Genomic DNA, 22,627 nt, shown 5'->3' on the forward strand with positions numbered 1-22,627 from the left:
GGCGTGTGCACGGCGACCGTACAGCGGAGCTGTTTGTAACTGTGGTTGTCTCTCCGTCTCCAGTCTTTGTACGGTTTCTTCTGGAAGCAGTTCGGGACTCTGGAGGTGGTGTCCGGCTGCACGCTCAGGATGCTCCGCGACGTCTATGACGGCGACGGCATCAAGCTGCGGCGACGCGAATACTACACCATGCCAGGCTTCCGCAAGTATGAGAACGACACGGGCCACATCCTGGTGCAGTGGTCCGTGGGGAGCCCCTTCCACTTTGCCGGCTGGCACTGCTCCTGGTGCTTCACGCCCGAGGGGATTTACTTCAAGTTGGTGTCGGCGCAGAACGGGGACTTCCCCAGGTGGGGGGACTACGAAGACAAACGCGACCTCAACTACATCCGGGAACTGATCCGGACAGGGGGCTGGTTTGATGGCTCTGTGCAGGAATATCCCCCTGCGGACCCCAAAGAGCACATGTTCGCCCCCAAGTACATAATGGAGAACCATAAAAGGTATCACTACCTCCTAGAGAACCCTTATAAAAACAAAGTCCAGAACGAATGAAGTCTGAGAGACCACGCTTTGGGAACATACCTAACAGAAGTGCCCGAGAGAGGCCTTCGCACTGAGCTCTCGAGGTGTGCTGACACCGACGGACGAAATCTCGACGGACGACGATGACAAAGGTGATGCAGGGATTTAAAAGCTCTTCAAATTATTTGGGGATTTTAAAAAGGGAACATGACAACAATGGGTCTATAAGTTCAGTGTCAGCAGGACGAAACCACTGGATGAACAAAAATAAAATAAAAAATCACTGCTTTCCCCGTCGTTCCGTCGTCACAGTGAGAGGCCAAGCTATTTCTCCTCGCCCGCTAACTTTGTATCTCATCCCCCACTGGACACACTTGTAGGAAGAAAAATAAATAATAAAAAAAAAAGGCAGGGAACCAACAAGCGTTTTCATTTTATTTTATTTTTTGCCTGTTCCTGTCTGCTTTCACTGAGGTTTACAGCCTGCCAGACGCTCGGCTTTCAACCCCCTCACCCTCTGATGTCTTCCTGTCATACTAGGTGACCTCCTTCCAGAGCCGGACGTGGGTTCAGAAGCAAAACATGGAGACCTTAAGGTCTGCTGAGAGTACCAAACAAGTGTCACAGGTTTCTGCTCACGTTCATGATCATGCACCTTAAGCTTGTCTGCGTGGTTGTAAATAGTGTGCGTACGTGTGTGTGCGTGTGCTCTGTTTGTGCCGTTCGGACTAAGAAAATCAATGCGAGTGAAGAAGGTTCATGAAGGAAAAAGTGTGCCGTAATGAAAAGGAAATAAAATGAAATACCACATGGATGGTGTGTACTGAGTTGGGAGTGTGTTTTCCAGAGCTTACGGACAGATTTGAGCAAAACGTTTTGGTCCCATCAGGGGAGAAGCTGCAGCCTTGGGTTTTCAGATCTGTCCGGTTAGCAGCTGGGGTCGCCGGGTTTTCCTTGGAATCTTGCAGAGAAGGAGTGGTGGTGGTGGTGCAGCGCGAGGATGTTCACACATCGGCGCTTAGATGCGTCTGAACACTAGAAAGTCCTCTGGACGAGTCTTTATGCGCCGCTGCCAACGCTCGAATGTCTGCCGGAGGCTCCTCTGAGCATTTCCTGTCTCCATATTCCTTCTTATGTCCTGTCTTGTTTTCCATTCTCCATTTTTATGCTCTTTAAGTTCCTTATTTTCATGTGTTAAGTCAGATGAGCTGAAATTGGCCCCGTTTTCAATTTTGCTATCTATTAGAAATGTGCCAGTCATTCAGGAAGACGCTGGAACCTGCCAATATTCTCCTGATAGGCTCTGATCAATGAGTATGGAAAAAAATGTCACGATAACAAATTTTGCTGGACAATAAATTGTCCCAGTAATTATTGTGATAAACAATAATATTGTCATTTTGAGTCAATTTTCAACTTGTATCACGATAATGGCATAATAATTTAAGTTCACCATCTCAAAGACTAGATTTAATTTTGTACAGAAAATCCACACCGTAACCGTAAGACATATTAAATATCCAAATAAAAACAAAATTAATAAATAAAATGGAAATAAAAAACCATACGCAACCGCAACATAAATAAAACGGATTATGAAGTTTCTGTAAACAAATAAATATTTATCAGAATTCAAATTATCCAGCGCATTTTAATTCATTATGCCTTTAATTGATTACAAACTTACTTCCCACCGTTTTTCTCAAAGGACACGCCAACTGACCTCATCTGCATTGATGCATTTATTTTGAGTCTAATAAACTTAATGCAGGTAAGGAACATATGCTTTGATTCATAAATTTAGATATCTTGCCTGCTGTAAAAACAAAAAAAAAAAAAGAACCTCTTCTCATCTTAACTCAGGATACGTTGAAATTAGTACTGAAAGCGGAAGCTGGCGGCTGTTGTATATCAAAGCATTTATATGAAAGTTATTTTATTGATTTTTAAATCATCTTTATTTAAAATCTCTTTTTTTTTGCAGAGGCTGATAAACATGGAAACAGGAGGTCGAAGGCTGTGCGCCACCAATAATCATACTGTGTGAAAAACGCTTAAAAACAAAAACATTTGCAGCTAACCTAGCAAAAAATAAAATAAGGCAGTTTGTCTCAATCAGTAATATTTTTGCTCTTCAGAATGCTTAAATTATTAGTTTCCCTTTACATGTTCTTTTCTCTGCGTTTCACTCTGGAAGATCATCGATGGCGCGCCTCCTCCGACCTCAATTTCCTGTGTGATTAATCGGTGGCCTTACTTTAAAAAACATTCACACAAACCGTTTCCAAGGTTCTTTTTAACACTGTAGCTCTGCCCTTCTCTGACTAGCCATTAGTTTTAATCTCAACAAATTTTAATAAGTGAGGAACACAAGAAAACTACATATTGCAGGTGGGATATTGGAGCCACCAGAGCCTCACTTCAAAAGTCTGCTCTGTTTTCGTTCTTGTCGAGGGTGAGGGAAACCATGGCAGAAATGTTGACATCACCGCAAACCCAAATGAAAAACTTTACAAGGAACAGAGCGACTAAAAATGAGAAAAACCTCAATGATTTTTTTTTTAAAGCAGCTAGAGGTAACTTAGTGTTGCTAAGACCTAAAACAGAGAACGTTCTCTTCAGTTTAAGTGATCATTTTCCATGATATTTGCTATTTTATTAAACCCTCACCAGGCAAAAGTTTGCTCTTAAAGCTGTGATTTGATTTGGAGGCCGGATGTTGGCCTCTTTGCTCGGGGAGGAGAAAATGAGATTAGCCAGAAGGCCGGTGATGGTGGTTTCTGTTTCTGGGCTGGACGGCTGCTCCGACGGCGTACAGTGGAATGCAGCAGCAGCAGCTGTCGGGGGTTTGGTGTTTGTATCAACCATCTAATTCCTGGGAGGCAGCAGAGAAATTAGCTCCAAATAGGATTTGAAATCAGATGGCCAGGGACTCTTTGTGGGAGGCTTTAGATTAGATTGTAGTTTTTTTTGTGTGTGTGTGATTTGGAAAAGGTCGATGTTGGGTAAGGACGACTCTAACACAAATCTGAGTCATTTAACAATATCAGGGTGTCCGCATCTTCTTGAAAAGTCTTAAATTCATGTGTTTAAAACCAAGGCCTTAAAATGTGTTAAATTCATTTAAAGAGACACAAGTTGGCCTTAAATACATTAACCACAGGTCTTAAATTTCTTCATGGCAGTTCTGTTTAATTTCGGCTTATTCTCGTAGGCTATATGTAGTCTTAATGTTTTCCTGCAGGACGTTCCCATCAGGCAAAGGTTTGAGTCAAACACCTTCAATGTATTCTGTGACTTCAAGAAGTTGAGCCTACCAGTAACAAACATACCCTAGCTAGCTAGCTTTTATTTTTATTTTTTTAATCATGGGTAAAAGTGCAAATTTATCTCCAGTTGGTTAATTTTCTCCATCAACTCACTTGTTTTGTAAACGAACGTTGTAAATGAAGCTAAGTGCAACTTAGAGTCCGAAAATCTAAAATCAAACTACAGGAACCAAACCGTGAGACCTACACTAAAGTTTTTGGGAGAAGGAGCAACTACGGTCCAGAAAATCTAATATGTCTTTGCAAGCTGTGCACACACTGAAAGTGTGCCGTGCAAATTGTTGTCCGAAGGCTCGCTGGGGGTCTGGCTGATGTAAAATCACAGACCAGGATTTATTTACTGTTCATTGGAAAACAATGTGAACAAGGCCCTGATCTAGATTTTGGGACTGGAGTGGGGTTTCCCTAGGAATTCATGATTGAGCTGTGAGGCATGTGCAGCGTGGTTGCAGTGTTAGCACATGCAGATTTATTCAGGGAATCATGTTCGCATCAAAAAACTTAATTATCAGCTGTATTTTTCCTGAATTTTGGGGGGGAAATTGCATTAATCTAGTGCAGATTAAAAAAAATATTTGACTTTCTGAACTTTTGAAGTGAGAAAAATCCCACTGAGCAGTTAAAGTACCCACCCTCCTCATCTCTGGCTTCATGCCTTCTGCCCTATCTGTCTTTGTGGTGCTACCATTTAAAAAGTGGGGAGAGAAAAGTTTGCATTAGCTCAAAGGCATCTGAGAAACAAAACCACAAGCAGGGTCCCCATAAAAGAACGTGGGCGGCTATTTGTGCTCACGCCTTGCCAGGAGTTGACTTTGAGTTAACACCCCGCTCCCAGTCTGCTGCAGTCACATCACGCCAAACATCTGGCGAACAGCGCCCATGTTTACATTTCTGGATACATTTTTTTGAGCCTTTGTCTGAGAGCAGCAGCCTGTGCCAGCCTGGGCCGTACAAGGAAGTTTGTCCGCTTCAAGCCTCGGCCGGTTACCGGCTTTATCGCCATGGCAGCAATCCCCCCTCGGGTTCCTCAACAGCCTGAGGTCATCAAGACTGCAGACTGGTGGTTCAAGAGGCAGCTATCGGGAGAAATCACAGACCACTTCCTTCCTCAGCTGATGCAGAGCCTAGTGAAAATAAAGAAGTAGATGCTCAGAGCGGCTGTGCGCTCATGGCCAGTACCCCCGTCATTATGCACGAAGAGCAGCGCAGGTGCCACCTCTGTAGCGCAATCTGCAAATAAAACATGGGCAGATCAAAACTGAGAGAATGCGGAGCAGCTTGTAAAGCAGGGAGATATTTCACAGCTTTATTGTGTGAAACGTGTTTGTGTGGAAGAGAGAGAGAGAGGGCTTGATTTTTTCACTTTGAAGTAGAGTCATCACAGTGATGAAACGAAAGCCGTCCAAAGTGAATCGAGCCGTACGTCATCCCTGGAAAAGAAAATCTATAAAGCGGTGACGGATTCAGCCCGGATGAAGTTGCAGTGTTTAGAGGCGGTCTGTGCCTCCTCGCTGGGCTTGCAGTAATTTTTTAGTAACTTTTATTTATTTCTGGGGGCTTTTTTTCCTTCTTTTTTTTAAGCTGTTCTCCAAATTGGAAGGTCCGCCTCGCTCAAGGACCTCGCTACAGATTGCGTCCGCTCAGCAGATGTTAAAAGCGATGAGGCCTTTATGCGTGCGGACAGTCCGACTGCAACCCTCGCCGCCAGTTTGCTGTCTCGTTTTATTATAATCAAGCCTTGAAGCGGCAAAAAAATAACGAGGCCGAAGTTAAATGGGAGTGGACGAATTCAAACATCACTCCAAGTCTTCCAGAGTTCATGGGACCAAAGCTCAAGTCAGCGTTTTTACGGAGCTGTTGTGTCTCTACAACACTTTACTCTTCAGAAGCGAACCAAGTTGAAGTGAAGTCTGGTTTGGTTCGAAAGCATATGTGGATGTAAGTGGTCTGGAGACCGCTCCAAAAACAGAAAGAGGATTATAGTGCAAGGTATTCTGGGTAAATATGACCAAAATAGACGCTAGTCTAACATTGGCAGGAGAAATATCTTGTCTTTCGTCAGTGACGAAAGAGAAATCCTGCAACTCCTAAAGTCTCACATCACTCCATTTATTGAAGACGGAAGTTGCACTTATGTCTTCCTCTGTGGTTTTTGTGTCGTTTCTTTTAGCGGTTCTTGCTGCAGCGCTACCACAGGCGAGGAGGGAAACAAGTTTTTCAAAAGGTTTAGTTGGTTTGATGCAGTGTGAAAGTGAAAACCGACAGCTGAAAATATAACAAATGTTGTAATTTTGGGCCTCAATCAAATCGAGTCTACTGCACTATCAGGTGTGAAGACACCTAGAGACTGCCTCACTCAGTTTAAAGCACATAACATATTGTAAATTTTATTTCTGGCAGAAACGGTTTTATTTTCAAAGAATCCCATGAAAACATCTCTGAGTACTAAAGGAACGGCTGGATGAGCAGAGCTATTTCTCTGAAAAGAAACCCAGGATTCTCATTCTGTGTTAATAAAGAGAAATAACCGGCCCATGGTGTTCTTATTCATAGAACTGACTTTCCAGATTATGACTGCCTGGTCAAACAGACCTTTACTGTGCATTTAAAATCAAAGCTAGGATTATCCCTGTTCTCTCTTATTAATTGTGAGTAACATGTTGCTCTTTTTCTTTTACAAGAAAAATAATTATTCAGATATTTTGAACACTAGGACGGCATATCCAACATAAGAGACAGACTTGATGCATTATCCTTTCTTATCAGGGGTCCGCTGCAGTAAATGTGGCTGACTTGATTTTGTTGACTGGAAAAGAGGGGATTTATTAAGCATAAAATGTAAAACTGTAGAGAAGACAGAGCGATCTTGCTGCAGAGGGGTTTTGGAGTTGCTAGGAAACGGCTCTCTGTGCAAGCTTTAATTGCTTGGAGTTATTGATGTTAGCAACGGGGAACGGGCATTCAGAGTATGAAACCAGAGGTGTCTAAACTTAGACTGTAAGGGATACCAGGGAAGGGTTTCCTATTTAGTGCGCAGCGTTACTGTAGTTCATCAGTTCATAATTAGTAGCTGGATAGCGGTCAGATGTCCTTGAATTCCTTTTTTGGCATAAATGGGAGTGATTTTAAGTCGGCAGGGAATGTTTCTGCGCACGACTTGAAAAGAAGGACAAATAAAATAAATCAGAAGTTGAATCAACTCTTAAGATGATTCAACAATACGTTTAATATGTTTGTGGAGTTCAGCACGTGCACTTTCTATTCAGAATGCATTCTGGGTGGCGTTGACCTCTCTCCCATCTGTTTTTGTTGTCTCATTGCAGCTGATTGGCCGCCTGCGCACTCAGCCGACATTCCTACATGACTCTGGACCCCGTCCAGCATTGTAGCTTCCACTAATAAGCTGTTTTTTTGTTGTTGTTTTGTTTTGTTTTTTTCTAAAAAAAAAAAAAAAAAAAAAAAAAACATTGGCAGCTACTGGAGTGGAAATGAAAAGAGAAGTGAATGCTTGGGGGTGTCGAGGAAAGGGACTGGATGTTTAATGGAGTTCATTCTCAAGTTTTTTTTCTTATGTTACTGTTTTGTTTTTGTCATATTTGATCGGTTCTTATGTGGGTTTAGAAAATGTGGCGTTAACATCTAGTCAATGTCAGAAATCTGTGATGAAACATAAACTTAAAGAATCCTTCATAGAGGCTGAAACAAAAATGGGAAAACTTACATTCAGAAAAATGCGTTACAGTGCCGAATCTAATGGCTACATTAATATGTCAACACAAAGAAAACTGGGGTTTAGTCGCAAAATTGTAGATCCTTAATGTTCAGAGTATTTAAGTTAGAATAAAACTTTCCCACTGCTAATGTATTTAAAGGAATTCTTGAAGTGAGCTTCTACTGAAAGTTTTTAAGCTAATATTTGTCGCTAGGCATTAGCTTAAGCCTTGAGGTTGAAGCTAATGGCTAATCCGGGAGGAACTAAGATTAAGACTAACGTTTAAAACAACTTTCAATTTAAAACATCAAAACGTTTAATCCAAAGACTGTTTAATTCACTTTAAAACCCAGGGTTATGTTGCAAAATTACTTTCAGACAAGCTGCTAGCATCATTGTAGAAACATAATGTTCGACTTCATAGCTTAGGTTTCTGGGATAGAATAAAAACTTCCTATTGCTAATGAAGTTAAAGGGAACTTTGAAGTGAACTTCTGTTGAAAGTTTTTAAGCTAATATGTGTCGCTAGGCTTTAGCTTGGGCTTTGAGGTTCAAGCTAATGGCTAGCTAGTGGCTAATCCCGAAGGGACTAAGACCAAAACAAACCTTTAAAACAACTCTGATCTTAAAAATGCTAAAACAGTTCATCCAAAGACTATTTAATTCACTTTTAAATCTGTCATGATTGCATTGTGTGATTATTTATCAAAAAAGGTTAACAGTTATTATATATGGAGAGTCCTGGTAGGAAGTGATGCGCTCCCAATGATTGGTCTTTATTAAATTCATACTATGGCATCGTTTGCTGGCATTACATTTTTAATCCACACAAATTTTGGACTGGCTGTTATCAGAGTTTACTTAATTCACAGATTAAAAATATTGAGAATACACATAACTGAATAATAGTTCTGCTGAACAAAGTCCAGCCAATTGGTGTAAAAGGTCAAAGGGGCAGTGTTGTATATTTTCCAGGAACATACTGCCATTTTATAGCACAGTCAAGTAACTATGTTATCAGATGTTATAATAAAGCCGTATATATAAAAGAAATTTGACTTTGCAAGTTAATGCCTTGAAATTGGGCCTCTGTCTCTTTAAGCAGGTCCTGCTCTTTCTGAAACCCTTCAGAAAGCCACCACAGCACGGCTCCTCTATTAACCCTTTAGCAACATTTTTACCAGAGTTGTTCTGAGAAGTAGCTCCTGTAATGAGCTCAGAAGATGGACAGTTTCACCAGGTCTGTAATTGCTGCTGGCTAGTCTGAAGGAGCTGAATGGTGGCGTTGGTGGCGGCTCTTGGATCCCCCCAGGCGCTTTGCACAGCTGAATGGTTGTCATGGAAATTCACAGATTTCTCAAACATGCATGAAAGAATCAAAGCAATACTCCAGGCATGTTTTGATGAAGGAAAAACATTATAGCAAGCTATAAAGCTCAAAAAAGTCCATTTTACAAAATACAGCGCCTTTAATAAAATCTTCTCCGTCAGAGAACGGATGGGCTCATTGGTAGAAGAAACTCACAGAATCAACAGGCAGCTAAGATTTGCTGCTCTGTGACTTGGAGACTGCTCCTCTGTCAACATGGCGGCGTTTAGCATACGGATGTCTGGAATCTCTGGTATGTGTTTGTTAGTCTCTGTGTTTCTGAATGTGCTCCGCAGCAGAATGTTTGGCTCTGGGGCGGGTGTTAGGCAAATCAGGTCCAGGGCTCCATATGTTGTAGCACAGCAGATGATAAAAAGATAAAAATAAAAAAAAAATGATGAAAGTCAGAGTGACACAACAGAAAGACAGACGGGCGCAGTGACACATACGTGCCTGAGAAGGCGAGTGGGCGGAACCAGCCGCCAGCACCTGGCCCTGCTGCGGATCGGTTCCCGTCTGAAGCCGGAGGGGAGGGAACCGGTCTGACTGACGGACTGTGAGAAAAAAAGGAAAAGGAAACAGTTTTTGTTTGGGGATTTTATTTTTTTACTCAGTGTTTAGATGAATTGGATCAGAACCCTCAGCTGAGCCCCCTCTCTTTGATGATCCTGTTTTCATCCTGAAATAATGAAGGATTTGGCCGCTTTCGCTCGTGTGGATTTGCGCTGGACATTTGCCGCCGTTTTGTTCTGCTGTCATGATCTGCGATCATTTAAGACGCAGACTTCCAATTTCAACTACTACCTGTCCTGAGGTTTTTCTAGTTATGCTGAATTACATCCAAGCTAAAGCTTGTGGCTCAAATTTTGTCCATTATTATAAAGAAAATGATTAGAAAGTAGCTCACCTGGGGAAGAAAACACACCTTTATTGTTATTTTTCAGATCACTACCATATGTGTAATACAAAGCACATCTACTGGTAGAGACGGATACAGAGCACTAAATGAATTCTTACCTTGCACTCTCACCTACCATAAAACATGGACTGCTAAATGACTCGGATGTCAAAGGGCCTTGTCAAAGTCAAACAGGAAGTCATGGATTACTAATGAAATATTTTTGGATTCATACTCAGCTGGGGAAAAAAAAGAAAAGCAGTAATTAGAACAAAGCACTTCTTTATATTTTCAGTTTTCAGGAATTTAAAGGACCATAATTGTGATTTTGTATTAAATAGTGATTATTCTTTCCATTTTTAAAATGAAATAAATTTACTCAAATTAAAAGTTGTTCAGTTTTTGACCATTCTGATGAATTCAAGGCTGTTTTTTTTTTTCATCTTTACCAGGAATTCCAACAGAAACTATAATTCTCATGTCTGCGTACTGCTGGAGGTTTTTTTTTTTTTACCGTTTTGTTTTGCTCGTGTCTTGCTTCAGCGCCCCAGCACAGAGAGGGTGGTGGGTTCAGGGAACAGGCGAGTGAAGGAGAGGCGATCCTCTGGAGAGCTTTGAGTTCCCTGCAGTCAGAAACAGAAAGACGGAGGGATTTTCCACTCAAACGCCACACTTTCTGTGTTTGCAATCTCTGCTTGTTTTGGTTTTGATTTGCACTTATGCATTTTGAATGGACTCAGATAAAGGTTTTTTTTTTCTTTTTTTATATTTTCAAAATATTTTTTTGTGTGTAAACTGACAGGGAATGTTTGGTTTCCCACCCCAAAATTCCACTATTTTACGTACTTTATTTTGAAGGACTTTCTAATTGTCAGCTGTGTCTCTAACGTCTCTTCGGGGTGTTGTGTGAGGTCGGGGTCCGTCAGCTCTGGTTTTAGCGGCTCTTTTTCGTTTCCGTCTTGTTCGCGCTGTCGCTCAGATCAAGCCGTTCTCTACTGGTTTTCATCACCAGTAACCAGTAGAGAACTGGTTACTGGTTTTGGTTTCTTGATGACATATACTTAAAAATGAACCCAGCATATAAAGCAAGAGAAAAAAAAATTGCAACAAAATATATTATTATTTTTTTATAACTCTGACTACTAGGCACTCGGTTTGTGCCCTCACTGATTACTGTGAAGGCTTCCACTTGTTTGGCACACACACAAAAAACTTGCAGTTTTGGTGCATTTTATTATTATCATGATAAATAATACAGGATACTGATAACATTGCTCTCATCTATGATCTGTATCTGTCATAAAGTTGCTTTTTTATGTCTTCATTTCCCTCCAGATCTATAAAGATATCACAGTAATCTTTACCCGTTTTGTTTCTTTGTTGTTTTGTTTTCCATGTTAACAATTCAACTGCCTGCAAAATCATGTGTTGCACCTTACTGGAAGGATGTGGTTTTGTTTTTTTCTTTATGCATACATACATGTATTTATATATGAGTGTGTTCGTGTGTGTTTTATAAAAGAGCTACTCGGTGCACATTATGTATTTTAAACAGGGTTCTAATTTATTTTCTTTGCTTTTTTTCCTCTTTAATGTTGTTTTCTTGTTCTTAACCTAATCAGCCAATGAGCTTTCATTGAGCCCAAGTTAGAAATAATTCACTAAATGGTAACTACTGGTTTCTGTGTTGATACTGGTTTCAACCCGTTAAGGCTTGATGCAGCATGTAAACAAGCCTGCGGCGGTTCTGGTCATTTGGTGCCCTCGCCGTTTCATTCTGAGCAATCAGACAGATTTAGTTAATTTTGGAAGATGTGCTTATAATTTATTTAATACTTGTGTTTTCACAACTCCAATATGTCAGGATCTCTCTGTTATTTTGATTTGATCAGGAGTTTGAATTTAGCATAAATAGTCCAAACTGGTAATAAATAAAAATATTATCATGTTTTCTGGAAACAATATAATATTAGGTTGAATTATAGGTGAGATTTAGGCATTTTATGTAACTGTGTCCTTTAATCAAGAAATGGTTAAGTAAAGTAAAAGCAAACATGTGCAATGGCACATGATTTGTTTGAAATGATTAGTTTCCTCCAGTGCTGGTGTCCGGGACTAAACTTTCTGCTTTCTGACGTACTGCAGGCACGCCTCTGTTATAAATCACATCATTTGCACAAGCACAAACAAGCTGTCAAATACTGAAAATGCTGACCAGAAATCATTTTTACTCCGTCATTTGGCGCCCCCTCTGGCGCAGCACCCCTATATCTGGTGGTACATTCCCATTTTGTGCCTACCATTTCCAGTCACACACGATCCTTTCTTGAATTTTTTTCCTTAAATTATGTAATATAAAAACATTTAAATTAATCAAATAATCAAAATGTGTTTTTTTAATGACGCAATAAGTTAGCAGTTGTGTGTTTGCCTTTTAAACAATGTGCACTGCTATGGAGCTGCGTGGAGATTTCCTATTTGCGTCGCCGCACCCACACACCTGGTCCGTTTTGGACCCGTGACCACTACGAGACACTTTGCATGTTGCTTTGTATACTCAACATAAACATTCCCCTCCACTACATGTTCATTTAGGGTTAGGGAAGATGCACTCATACACACACTCTCTCTCTCACTCTCACACACACACACACACGTTTGCGTGGGTATCGTTGTGGGGACTTTCCATTGACTTCTATTCATTTATACAGCCTTACCCTTATCCTAACCCTATCCATTACATATCTAACCCTAACCAAAACTCAATTCACACCTTAGTCCTAAATATGACCCCTGGCCCAAAAACAACATTTCCCCTGGTGGGGACCAGGCTTCGGTCCCACAAGGAGCAGTGGGTCCCCACAACGTAGTGTCAGGAAAATGGTCCCCACAAGGTATTACAAACAAACGCACACACCCACAAGGATTAGCAGTCCAGCTTTGGCAGGAGCCTGGCGCTCGGCGCAGCGCTGCCACCCGGTCCCATGTCCTCAGGCCAGAGTTCTGTCCGCGGCCAATCGACTAGCAGGGGCGCCTGCCAGGTCTAATCCTCCCTCCATCCCTTCCACCGCTTTGCCAAATTGACCCGTCGGCTCTTTCTCTGACTAAATGCTGTTTACAGAGCTGGAGCAACAGTTTCTGGAAGCTCTCAGATTGTCTTATTTTTGCTGCTCCTTATGCTAAAGCAATGAGGTGAACTTGTTCAAACGAAGGAAAGAAAATAATTTCTATTGTTTTGTTCCCTGTAATTTTGACTGTAATTTTAGGTCATTTCTTTCTTTTTTTTCATATCACTGCTGGTGTTTTGGTCACATTTTGGGGTCTTTTTTATTTACATTTAACGGGTGGCAGGAGGAACTGTATGGGATGCCGTTTGTAAAGTTGCAAAACAGCACTAATTTATTTTATTTAGTCTGTCATAAAGACATGATGTTCATTTTTTAAGGTCATATTTTCACCATGTCATTCACTCATTTATAAATTTGGACCTAAATCCATAGATACAAGTTATTTAGTTTCCAAAAATATTTAATTCTCAAGTGAGTATTTAATTTGAAGCTGAAGATTTACTAAATATTTGGCTCCAAAATAAATATTTTCCAAACTAAACATTTAATTTTCAAACCAAATATTTACTTTCCAAACTGAATATTTATCTTGCTTGCAAATATTTAGGTTGCTAGCTAAATATTTAGCTTTAGCTGAATATTTAAGGCTAAGCTAAGTATTTAGCTAACATGCAAATTAACTTGCCGACAAGCAGAAGTGGGATATAAAAGCTGGGTTTTATAAGCCCTGCTGTGTGTAAGCTTAATATTTAGCTTGTGAATTAAATACTTGGTTTCTTAGTTGGAACTCTGGCATTCACAAATTTTTGAATTAAAAGGTGAAAATATAAAACACACATATTTTGTTTTCTCTCCGTCAGGCTGAATAGAACAAATTATTGCTGTAAATTTTTATTTTTGTAGCTTTACAAGCGGTGCTTTGTTGAACTGTGTTTGTCGATGTGAGATGTTCATTTAGTTTCTGTACAGTGAGCGGGACGTGAGTGGAAACAGAGCCATTTAGTGCTCAGCTCGTCGTTGTGCCGGTGTGTCCAGGTGTTCCCTAACCTCCATGTCCGCTGATCCAAACACACAGAAACGGGAACGGAGGGAACATGCAGAGGAAGCAGGAAGATAAAAATGAACCCGTTCTCCATCAGGAGAAAAAATAAATAAACTTTCCCCAAAAGAGAGATCATACTTTTGAATAAAGGATATTTTTCTCCTGGGTGTGGTCACAAAGAAGTGTGTACATTTCTAAGTTAATTGAAAACTGAATCTTATTTGTTCTCTATACGAATGGCTGTATGTTAACCATGAAAAAGCAATGAGATCTACAATTAAAAAAAGGAAATAAATTAAATATGAAACGTGACATTGTTGGCGTGTTCTTTTTTTCTTTCTTCTTGAAAGCATCTGTGGAAATGTTGGTGGTAAAATGTTTCTCTGCTCTGCATGTCAATGATTCACGTCATCAGTCAGTCGTAACACTAGAGGGCAGCACTGTAAAACACATCAATTCACCTGGATAGGAGTCATCACGAAAAAAAACTAACTTTGGATTTACTTCAGTTTAGCAAAATGTTTATACTTAATTCGACTCACTGAAATTTATATCTAAAACTTAAATAAAAAAAACTGTGATGTTATGGTTGGAAGAAGCAGATTTTTTGTTTTTAAATTTAGAATAAATTGTCATCTGTGATCCAACTCATTTTTTCGTTGGACAAGTTCCACTTGGTGTTTTTATTAACTTTAATGCTTTGTGTTCTGCTCTGAATACAAGAAACATTTCAAATGTTCACCAAATAAATGTAAAAAGGTTAAAAAAGTGAGAAGTTCTGAAGTGAGAGGTTCTCACTTTAGGATGGAGATTTTAACACTTTTAGAGCAACAGACAGAAAACTCACCAAAGCATTGATTTAACTGAACATCTCAGTTTTCTGTGATTAAAAATCAGTTTTGAACCTGAAATTGTGAATGTGAGGTAAAAACTGACATGTTATATTAGCCATCTTGTGAACTTTTTCCATTAGTTTTCACTTTACAAACTCAGACTTTAATGCAGTGGGTGTCCAAACTGTCAGTCTCTGCCACAACTAACTGAAAATATTAATAAAATTTAAAATGCAAAAATGAGTGTATTGGGATTTTTTTTCTCCCTCTTTCTTTTTTTTTAGTTTTGCTTGCATAATAAACAAAAAAAGTGGAGCGGTCATCAGTTGTTTTCTATTTGGTTGGCAAAAGTTTTACTTTTCTTTACTTATGGAAAGGAGGGCTGATCAAAATCATTTCAAGGGCCACAAATGGCCCATGGGCCACACTTTGGACACCACGGCTTTAATGTGTTTTAATATGCTTTTATGGTCACTCATAATTGCATTATTTAGAAAAAAATTCACATCTAAAAAGTCTAATTAACATGAGGCAGTCACATAGCGAGCGTCTGTGGATTGCAATTTTTAAGTCATGCCACAGATTCTCAGATTAGTCCTGGACTTTGACTGGGCCGTTCTAAAGCACGAATATACTATAATCCAAACCATTCCACCAACAAGAGTGGGATTTTTGAATATAGTTTAATCCATCTTCACAAGTCTGAGCAGTGTTCCAGTTTTTACTAAAAAAAAGGTAAAAAGCCTCCCCACAGCATGATGGTGCCACCACCATGTTCCGCTGTGAGGATGACAGCCTCCCTTCTCCCACAGGCTTGTCTTCTTCATGATTTGTCACAAACTGTTAGAATTTTGCTTCCACTTCACAATTATGTACAACTTTGTGTTTGTCTCTCACCTAAAATCCTAATAACAATCACCGAGGTTGTAGCATAACGTGAAAACCTTCGAGGTCTTAACACAGCACTTACTGCGAACTCTGTTAGCTAGCAGCCGATTTAAAATGCGTTCAACCGCTGGCAGCGAATCATGGTGGCAGGTTTCTGAACAACAGCGATAAAATGTAGCCTTTAAAAACAGAGTTAAAGGTCGACTGACTGTCGTCTCGCAGTGGGAAACGTCCAACTAGCTTTGAAACGGTACGTGATCCTGAGCATTACGTCAGAAACATCCAGCAATGTTCGCAATAATTATAATAATAAAAAGAAACCACAGAGTGCTTCCTAAAACAATATGAAAGGTCAGCGGTCCAGTTTAAGACCCCAAATCAGCCACACACACAAAGAAATCTACTGATGCTGTTTTTCTCATTCTGAGGAGGAAACATTGAACTTCAAAAAACAAAAGGAAAAGAAAAAATAAAAAGACCTTTAAGTAACGGAGATCGTCTCATGGAAACTATCAACATCTGGATGTGCAATCGACATGAAATCACACACAGAAACGAGCGGTGAGAAGGGAAATGTGCTGCAGGACAGCAGGGAATATTAGTAATTGTCATAAAATTTAAACAATCGTGTAGATTTGGTCTTTTGTTCGGCTGAAGTGCTGAAATCCCCCTGAGGCAGAGTTAAAATATAATAGACTGCAGGTGAATTTTTTTTTTCTTATTAGCTGCATTCAGTTTATATTTGCGCCAATGATTGTAAAATAAAGCACTCTTTCAACACCTCATCCGTAAAATGTTCTCATCTCTGTTAAATCCACCAGAATAATGATCCCTTCTTCAGTTTATTTGTCAGTTTGAAGCTTTTTATCATCTGCCAGCCCCCAATTGATTTTTTGACCTATGATTCTCATTCACACTTGCCGCCTCACTGTGTATGTGAATCATCGTGAAAGGAATGAAACTCATATTAATAAATTCTGATCTCAATTTCTAAAAACACAGTAATTTAAACTCTGAGCAGCCGAAGCAGAAAGCAGCTTCACAGTTTGAGTAACACTCCAAGAAACGTCTACGAATAAAACCAGGGCAGCCAGAGCAGAATCCTGGTGTGAAGCTCAAACACCTATGAGTAAGAGTTGTGTTTCTGTGTTATCATTCCCACATCGCAGCACGGTGCATGTCAAGAAAGAGATGAAATAGAGGCTAGACATCACTACGAGTAGAATAGGTGAAAGCCTGAAACCCAGCATGAAAACAAAAGTATATTTGGTGAGTCGTAGAAAAGCATTAAAGATACACAGCTGGTGAAGTGGCAGCTGGCCGGGGAAACATTATGCTGGGAACGGAGATGCTAACCACGCAGGTGTGTGAGCGCAGAACTACTCCAACACCGTCATCCTGCCTTTGTTCCTGCGTTATACCATTAGACGAACGGTTAACAGCTGGAAGTACACACACACCAAATACATTTGCAGGTAAAACGAGGCTGTGATTTTGTTTTTGACTGTCTCCGTGGAAACCTCTGCGGCACAAATCTAGCTGTACGTACTGTGTGTGCTTTATGAGGTCAAAGTTTATAAATATGAATTAAGCTCCTCAGCACCTAAACCTTGTGCTAGCAAGCGTGCTAGTAAGCATGCTAATGGACCATGACATTACATCGTAGCGTTTCATGTTTTTGACGTCCTAGCTTAAGGCTGATCAAAAAAATAACAATAAAAAATGTTGGCGTTCATTTTTATTACTTGGACCTCAGATTACACCATGTTCTCACAGGGGCAACTGTGGCTCTCTGGGTAGAGTAGTCGTCTTGTGATCAGAAGGTTGCAGGTTCAATTTCAGCTTCCTCCTGCCACATGTCAATGTGCCCCTGGGCACTTAACCCCAAATTGCCAACTGAGCTGCATATTGGTGTATAAATTTGTGAGTGCAAATGGGTGAATGTGACTCTAGTGTGAAGCATTTTGAGTGGTCAAAAATGATTGGATGAAGTGCTATATAAGTTCAGTCCATTTACCATTCCATTATTTTTGGAGAGTTCTTGTTGGAAAATGTAAACATTTCACCGCAGGGAAAACCACAGGCTTGTAGATGCAGATTTTGCTGCCAATCCCTTGTTGTAGTCGGGCTTGAGAACATTTAGCAGAACAACACTGTCAGAACAATCAAACAAGATCAAAACTTACAACCCTGCCACGTCGGTTCTAATGATCAGAAAGAACTGCGACCTCCTGCAGATAAAAATAAAAACCTCAGAGAAGCTGCAGAGCAGCGTAAAAAGCCTCAGGCCTCAGGCTAAACAGATCTCTGTGTTTGTAAGTCTGCGGCTTTTCAGAAAAGTGCTTAGAGGGTTCTGTCACTCATTCAAATAAGTCTGTAATTTGTGACTCAATAATTACAAATGTAATCCAGAAGGTTTGAGATCTGGTGTAAATAACAAAATGAGTGACTGCAGGCTTTTGTTTTTGTTCTGGAGGCATGTGGTCACAAAGTGAACTCAAATACAGTTAAAGACTCTTCTCCATAGTTACAGGTTTGCTAGTGCCTTACACTTTATGGTACATTACAAGAAAACCTTATTTTTCCTAATTATTGGAATGTAAAAAATAAATAAATAACTTACGTTTGATGCTAACTAGCCTGTCTGCTTTTAAAGGGCCAATGCTCCTCTTTCTTCTCTGCTGTTGGTTTGAGGGATGTCGACGTTTTTAAGTATTCCTCTATAAAGCTAACAATGGCGTGTTCAGACGTTAGCGGCAGGGAAGCGTGTGAGGCTGCAACTCTGGTGGTCACCCTGCGTCTTTATCTTTAGAGGTTCAACAAATGAATCCGTATACTTAGAAAGAAAAGCTGCGTTACGCAGAGGAGGAAGCGTCTTGTTTCTTTTTAATCAAACCAGATTTTCAGTGAGAACAAAACACACGCCGTCATTTATCTTTATTTATAATTTTCTAGACAATTCTTCAGTTCTATCTTTAATCATTTATATTAGCATTTTAAGCAGCTGCTATCATCATTACAGGAGCACAAGAACCTCTGAAAATTGAAACAGCAAGAACTTAAACATTTATTTGACTAATGCATAAAGAAAAAATAGAAATGCCAAATTTGGGTTGTTTAATGTTGTTTCATTTTAAGTTAATTGTAAAATATTTACAATGTTTTATTCCCAAATTCATCAGTAACACCAAGTGGATGTTGACATTGGTTTTAATAATGAGCAACAGACCAACTTCACAGTAATCTGACCAACACATTCGCATCTCCAGACAAATATTATGGAGTAAAATTGTTTACTTTTTGTCCTGTAATGTGCAACATTCTTCTTTATTTTGCTGTTAAGGAAGAACCAAAACCCAGGCGGAAGAGAGGATGATTTTCAGAAGCTTATATTTAATAGAACACAGAATGTGAACGCAGTTAAGCTGGAGAAAACACAACAAAAGACTAACAGGTAGAGGACAGGAGAACCTGTCACCTTAGAAAGTGTAAAAAATGTTTTCAAGTTATTTATATCGCCAGTTTTATCTCTGACTAATGAACTGATGACATAAAACCATGTAACACATAATTTGACAGAAATAAAAGACAAAGTAAGCCAGGTTTTGGTTGCATAACTGGTATTTTGAAGAAGCTCTGCTGATATCTGGTAAATCCCATCTGCTTTAAGCTGCTGTACAGCTGGAGTCGATAAACAGCACGTTACAAGGATCAGCTACCAACAGTGATTTTATGCCGCATCAAGTTTTTGAAGAACTCCTGCTCTGAACGATTCAGGTGTAATGGGGAGAGTAAAGGACCTGGAGTACACCGTGTGCTGCTGCACACCTGGTAGGAAAAAAAAAAAGCTTTTCTTTAAACAATAGATTATTCTTCCTCCAGTGTCTCAGTTTAAGTTTGCCTCAAGCGTCGGACTGAGACGTTGGCTGACACTAATGTGCCAAACTTCACACCTGATGACGGCCCTTCTCATAATTAGCCGTGTGAGCTAATGTCTGACCCGCAGCCACACATGACAGAGAGAAACCTTGGCCGTGTGAAAGATAATTACCTTTGATATAACTTTGTTTTCACACGTGTTTCTTTGACGCTACTCAACCAACTTCCAGATCTTAGATCAGGGTGCCCTTTCACTGCCTGAAAGGAAAAAAAAACAACTTAAACTTAAAGCTGTGTAAATTAAAAGGTGCCCTATTACTCAACAGCAGGATGAAATAATAAACATAAATTGATCAAGTGATTCATCTTGTGTACAGTTATTCTGCCTCTAGGTGAAGTGTTTAACAAACAGTCACTCTGCACATCTTGAGTTGCTCAAAACTATGACACTATTTTTTTTTTCAGACATTTCATTACCTTTGCCCAACACATGGGAGTGAGAAATGTCTCCAATGGTCTCTGGGAAATGTCTCACCCAAACAGATCAAAAGAAAGAAAGAAAGGAAGAAAGAAAGAAAGAAAGAAAGAAAGAAAGAAAGAAAGAAAGAAAGAAAGAAAGAAAGAAAGAAAGAAAGAAAGAAAACACTTATGATATCAAGGAAGTCTGTTAATCTACGAAGCAAACATGGTGAAAGTGTTTTTTGCCATCATTTTTTCACATTTCGTCACATAAAAAAACACACCAAAATATTCCTAAGCTGCAGTTTGTGACTTTAATAAAATATTTTATTTTGCATACACATATCTGGTTTGAACTGTAACCTCACACCCCAGAAAGCAGACTTTGACCACAGAATCAGCTTTTTTTTTTTTTAACTCGACACTATTCTGCATCCAGAGGGTAAATGAAACTTCTGACCTGAGGCGTGTGTTTTACTCCTGGCATATTGTGTGTTTTCAGTGGACAGAGGCCGCCTGCAGGGCAGATCAGGGCTTGGATCAGAGGAGGAAAAAAAAAAAAACATCTGCCTCTAAATGCCAAACTAAATTAGCCACAGATAGAGAGGGGTCTGACTAAAAACCACTTTTCTTTCATGTGACCAAGCAGAAACCTGAGTCATCCAGACTTTTCCTGTCACAGCGACAACTTCATTACAATGTTTAAAACACGTACAGATGCACACATCCAACAGGAACAAAAAAAGGTTCATGATCAAATGCTACTAATGCCGATGTAGATTTTTAGCTTCATGACCAGTTTAAAAACGGATCCAAAAGAATTCAAGAAAAAAAAAAAAAAACACAAAAAAAAACAATCAGATTTAAGCATTTAAATGTGTTGATTTCATAAGTTTTCGGAGCGACTCCATCTGGCCGTGTCCTGGACCCACCGGCCGTCTCTGTTGACTCAGCGCTTCACTTTGTTTTCACAAGCCTTCATCTGCTCCGATCTGACCCTCGAACATGAGCGAAATGAAGCTAACGGAGCGTGGAACAGCAGCCGTGTGGTTTCTTTCCCCAGCTTACCCCGCAGCTCTCTCCTCAGAGCCAATGCAGACATTTTGTTCTTCTTTTATTTTCCTTTTTTTGTACAGAGCAGATACAGAAAGGTGAAGGTTGAAAGAAAGTCAGAAAGCGAGGCAGAGTGCTGGAACGACAGAGGGCTAAAATACTTTGGGATTTTAATAGATTAAAACCTCTTTAAGGTGGATGTAAAATAGATCCACCTTAAAGATAAAATGCTGAATCTCTGTTTTATTAAACAACCATAAAGTGTAATTCAGCTTCATGTGTCACACAAAACAGAGGAGACTGATTCTCCACGGGCCGCCATTTTGAACTTTATGACCTCGTCACACTTCTTCACTGGATCTGATGAAACGAGAAATAAACGGATCAAATAATGTCATTGGATCAACATTCACATTTTGAACAAGAATCGCTCATAAACTCAAAACAGATTCAACAAACTTTATTTTACAAATTCAGACGTTCGTTAAATAAGTCTTATAATCCACTATGAGGCCGTTATTTTTATTTTCTTCATGTGGTAATTTTATTTAAACTGAAAATAAAAGCCATTTAGGTAACCAAAGTCACACTTTTTATTAGCATCACATCAGACATTTGTCACATCAGTCGACTTGAGACATTTCATAATGTACCATGACTGACTCTCATTGTGGCTAATGTTTGATTTTTGAATATTTTTGTATTGAAGTTTGGTGTGAACTGAGTCTGGATTTGAATTGGACCTGTTTGTTTTGTCAAAGTTTATTTTGTATCACAGAAGGGAACCAATCACGTCCCTGCAGGTTGTATCAGTTCAAAACTATGAAGAGTTTCTGTGAACAACGCAACTTTTTTAGCAAGAAGTACCGACAAATTATAGAGAAAATACATGACAGAGTGAGTGGACCTGTTCGCAAATGTAATATTTAAACACATTTAAGTTCTTGGTGTTTGTTGTTGACGTGTGCAATGGCATTTCAGTTCCTGTTAAGTAATTAAAAAAAGAAGAACAAAAGAAAAACTGACTGCTGTTACTTGAAAAGTTTATGGGACATTTCAAACATTATGGTGACTTTTTAAGTAATGAGGACTCTGGTTGTTTTTACTATCAACAAACACCATCGTGGTCTTCTTCTTCTTCTACTTCTTCTTCTTCTATGTCCCGACTCATGTATAGTGACGTCTTTTAATAAAACCAAGATGGCAGAGATCCTGAAGATTTAAATGAATCTCCAGCTTTGTGGCGGATCACAAGAAGACACTGAAGAGAGCAGCAGCAAATATAATTCCTGCTCACATAGATGTAACAAATATATGGCACATTATGGATTTTAAATGCGTAAATGTCGTGGTACTATACCGCCCAATTAAATTTAGAGATCGACTTGGAGCACGCACATGTATGAAATAAAGCCGAGCAACCTGATTCTGACTGTCCTCTAAAACTGCACCTTTTGTCATCATACGCTCTTACCAGCCTGGTTGTTTCTGTGACTGGAAATGAGGGTTTAAAGGGATAGTGCAGAGTTTTTGAAGTGGTAAGATTCATTCACCTATCTGCAGTGGATAACT

The 22,627-nt window shown here is 39.6% G+C and overlaps 1 protein-coding gene across 6 annotated transcripts in view; it reads left to right on the top strand.

Annotated features, from left to right (window-relative positions):
- The window catches only part of mgat3b (beta-1,4-mannosyl-glycoprotein 4-beta-N-acetylglucosaminyltransferase b), a 66,065-nt gene extending 51,810 nt beyond the window's left edge, over window positions 1–14,255 (top strand). For all 6 annotated transcript variants that reach the window (XM_014997290.2, XM_014997292.2, XM_088009228.1 and 3 more), the window contains one exon: window positions 64–14,255. In XM_014997290.2, coding sequence (XP_014852776.2) covers window positions 64–555 — 492 coding nt within the window. In that variant the 3' untranslated portion in view covers window positions 556–14,255. The remainder of the gene's footprint in view (window positions 1–63) is intronic.
- Window positions 14,256–22,627: the final 8,372 nt, after the last annotated feature.

Source organism: Poecilia mexicana, unplaced genomic scaffold, assembly GCF_051168715.1.
Source record: "Poecilia mexicana isolate PSO_F unplaced genomic scaffold, ASM5116871v1 scaffold_2, whole genome shotgun sequence".
Classification (NCBI taxonomy): domain Eukaryota; kingdom Metazoa; phylum Chordata; class Actinopteri; order Cyprinodontiformes; family Poeciliidae; genus Poecilia; species Poecilia mexicana.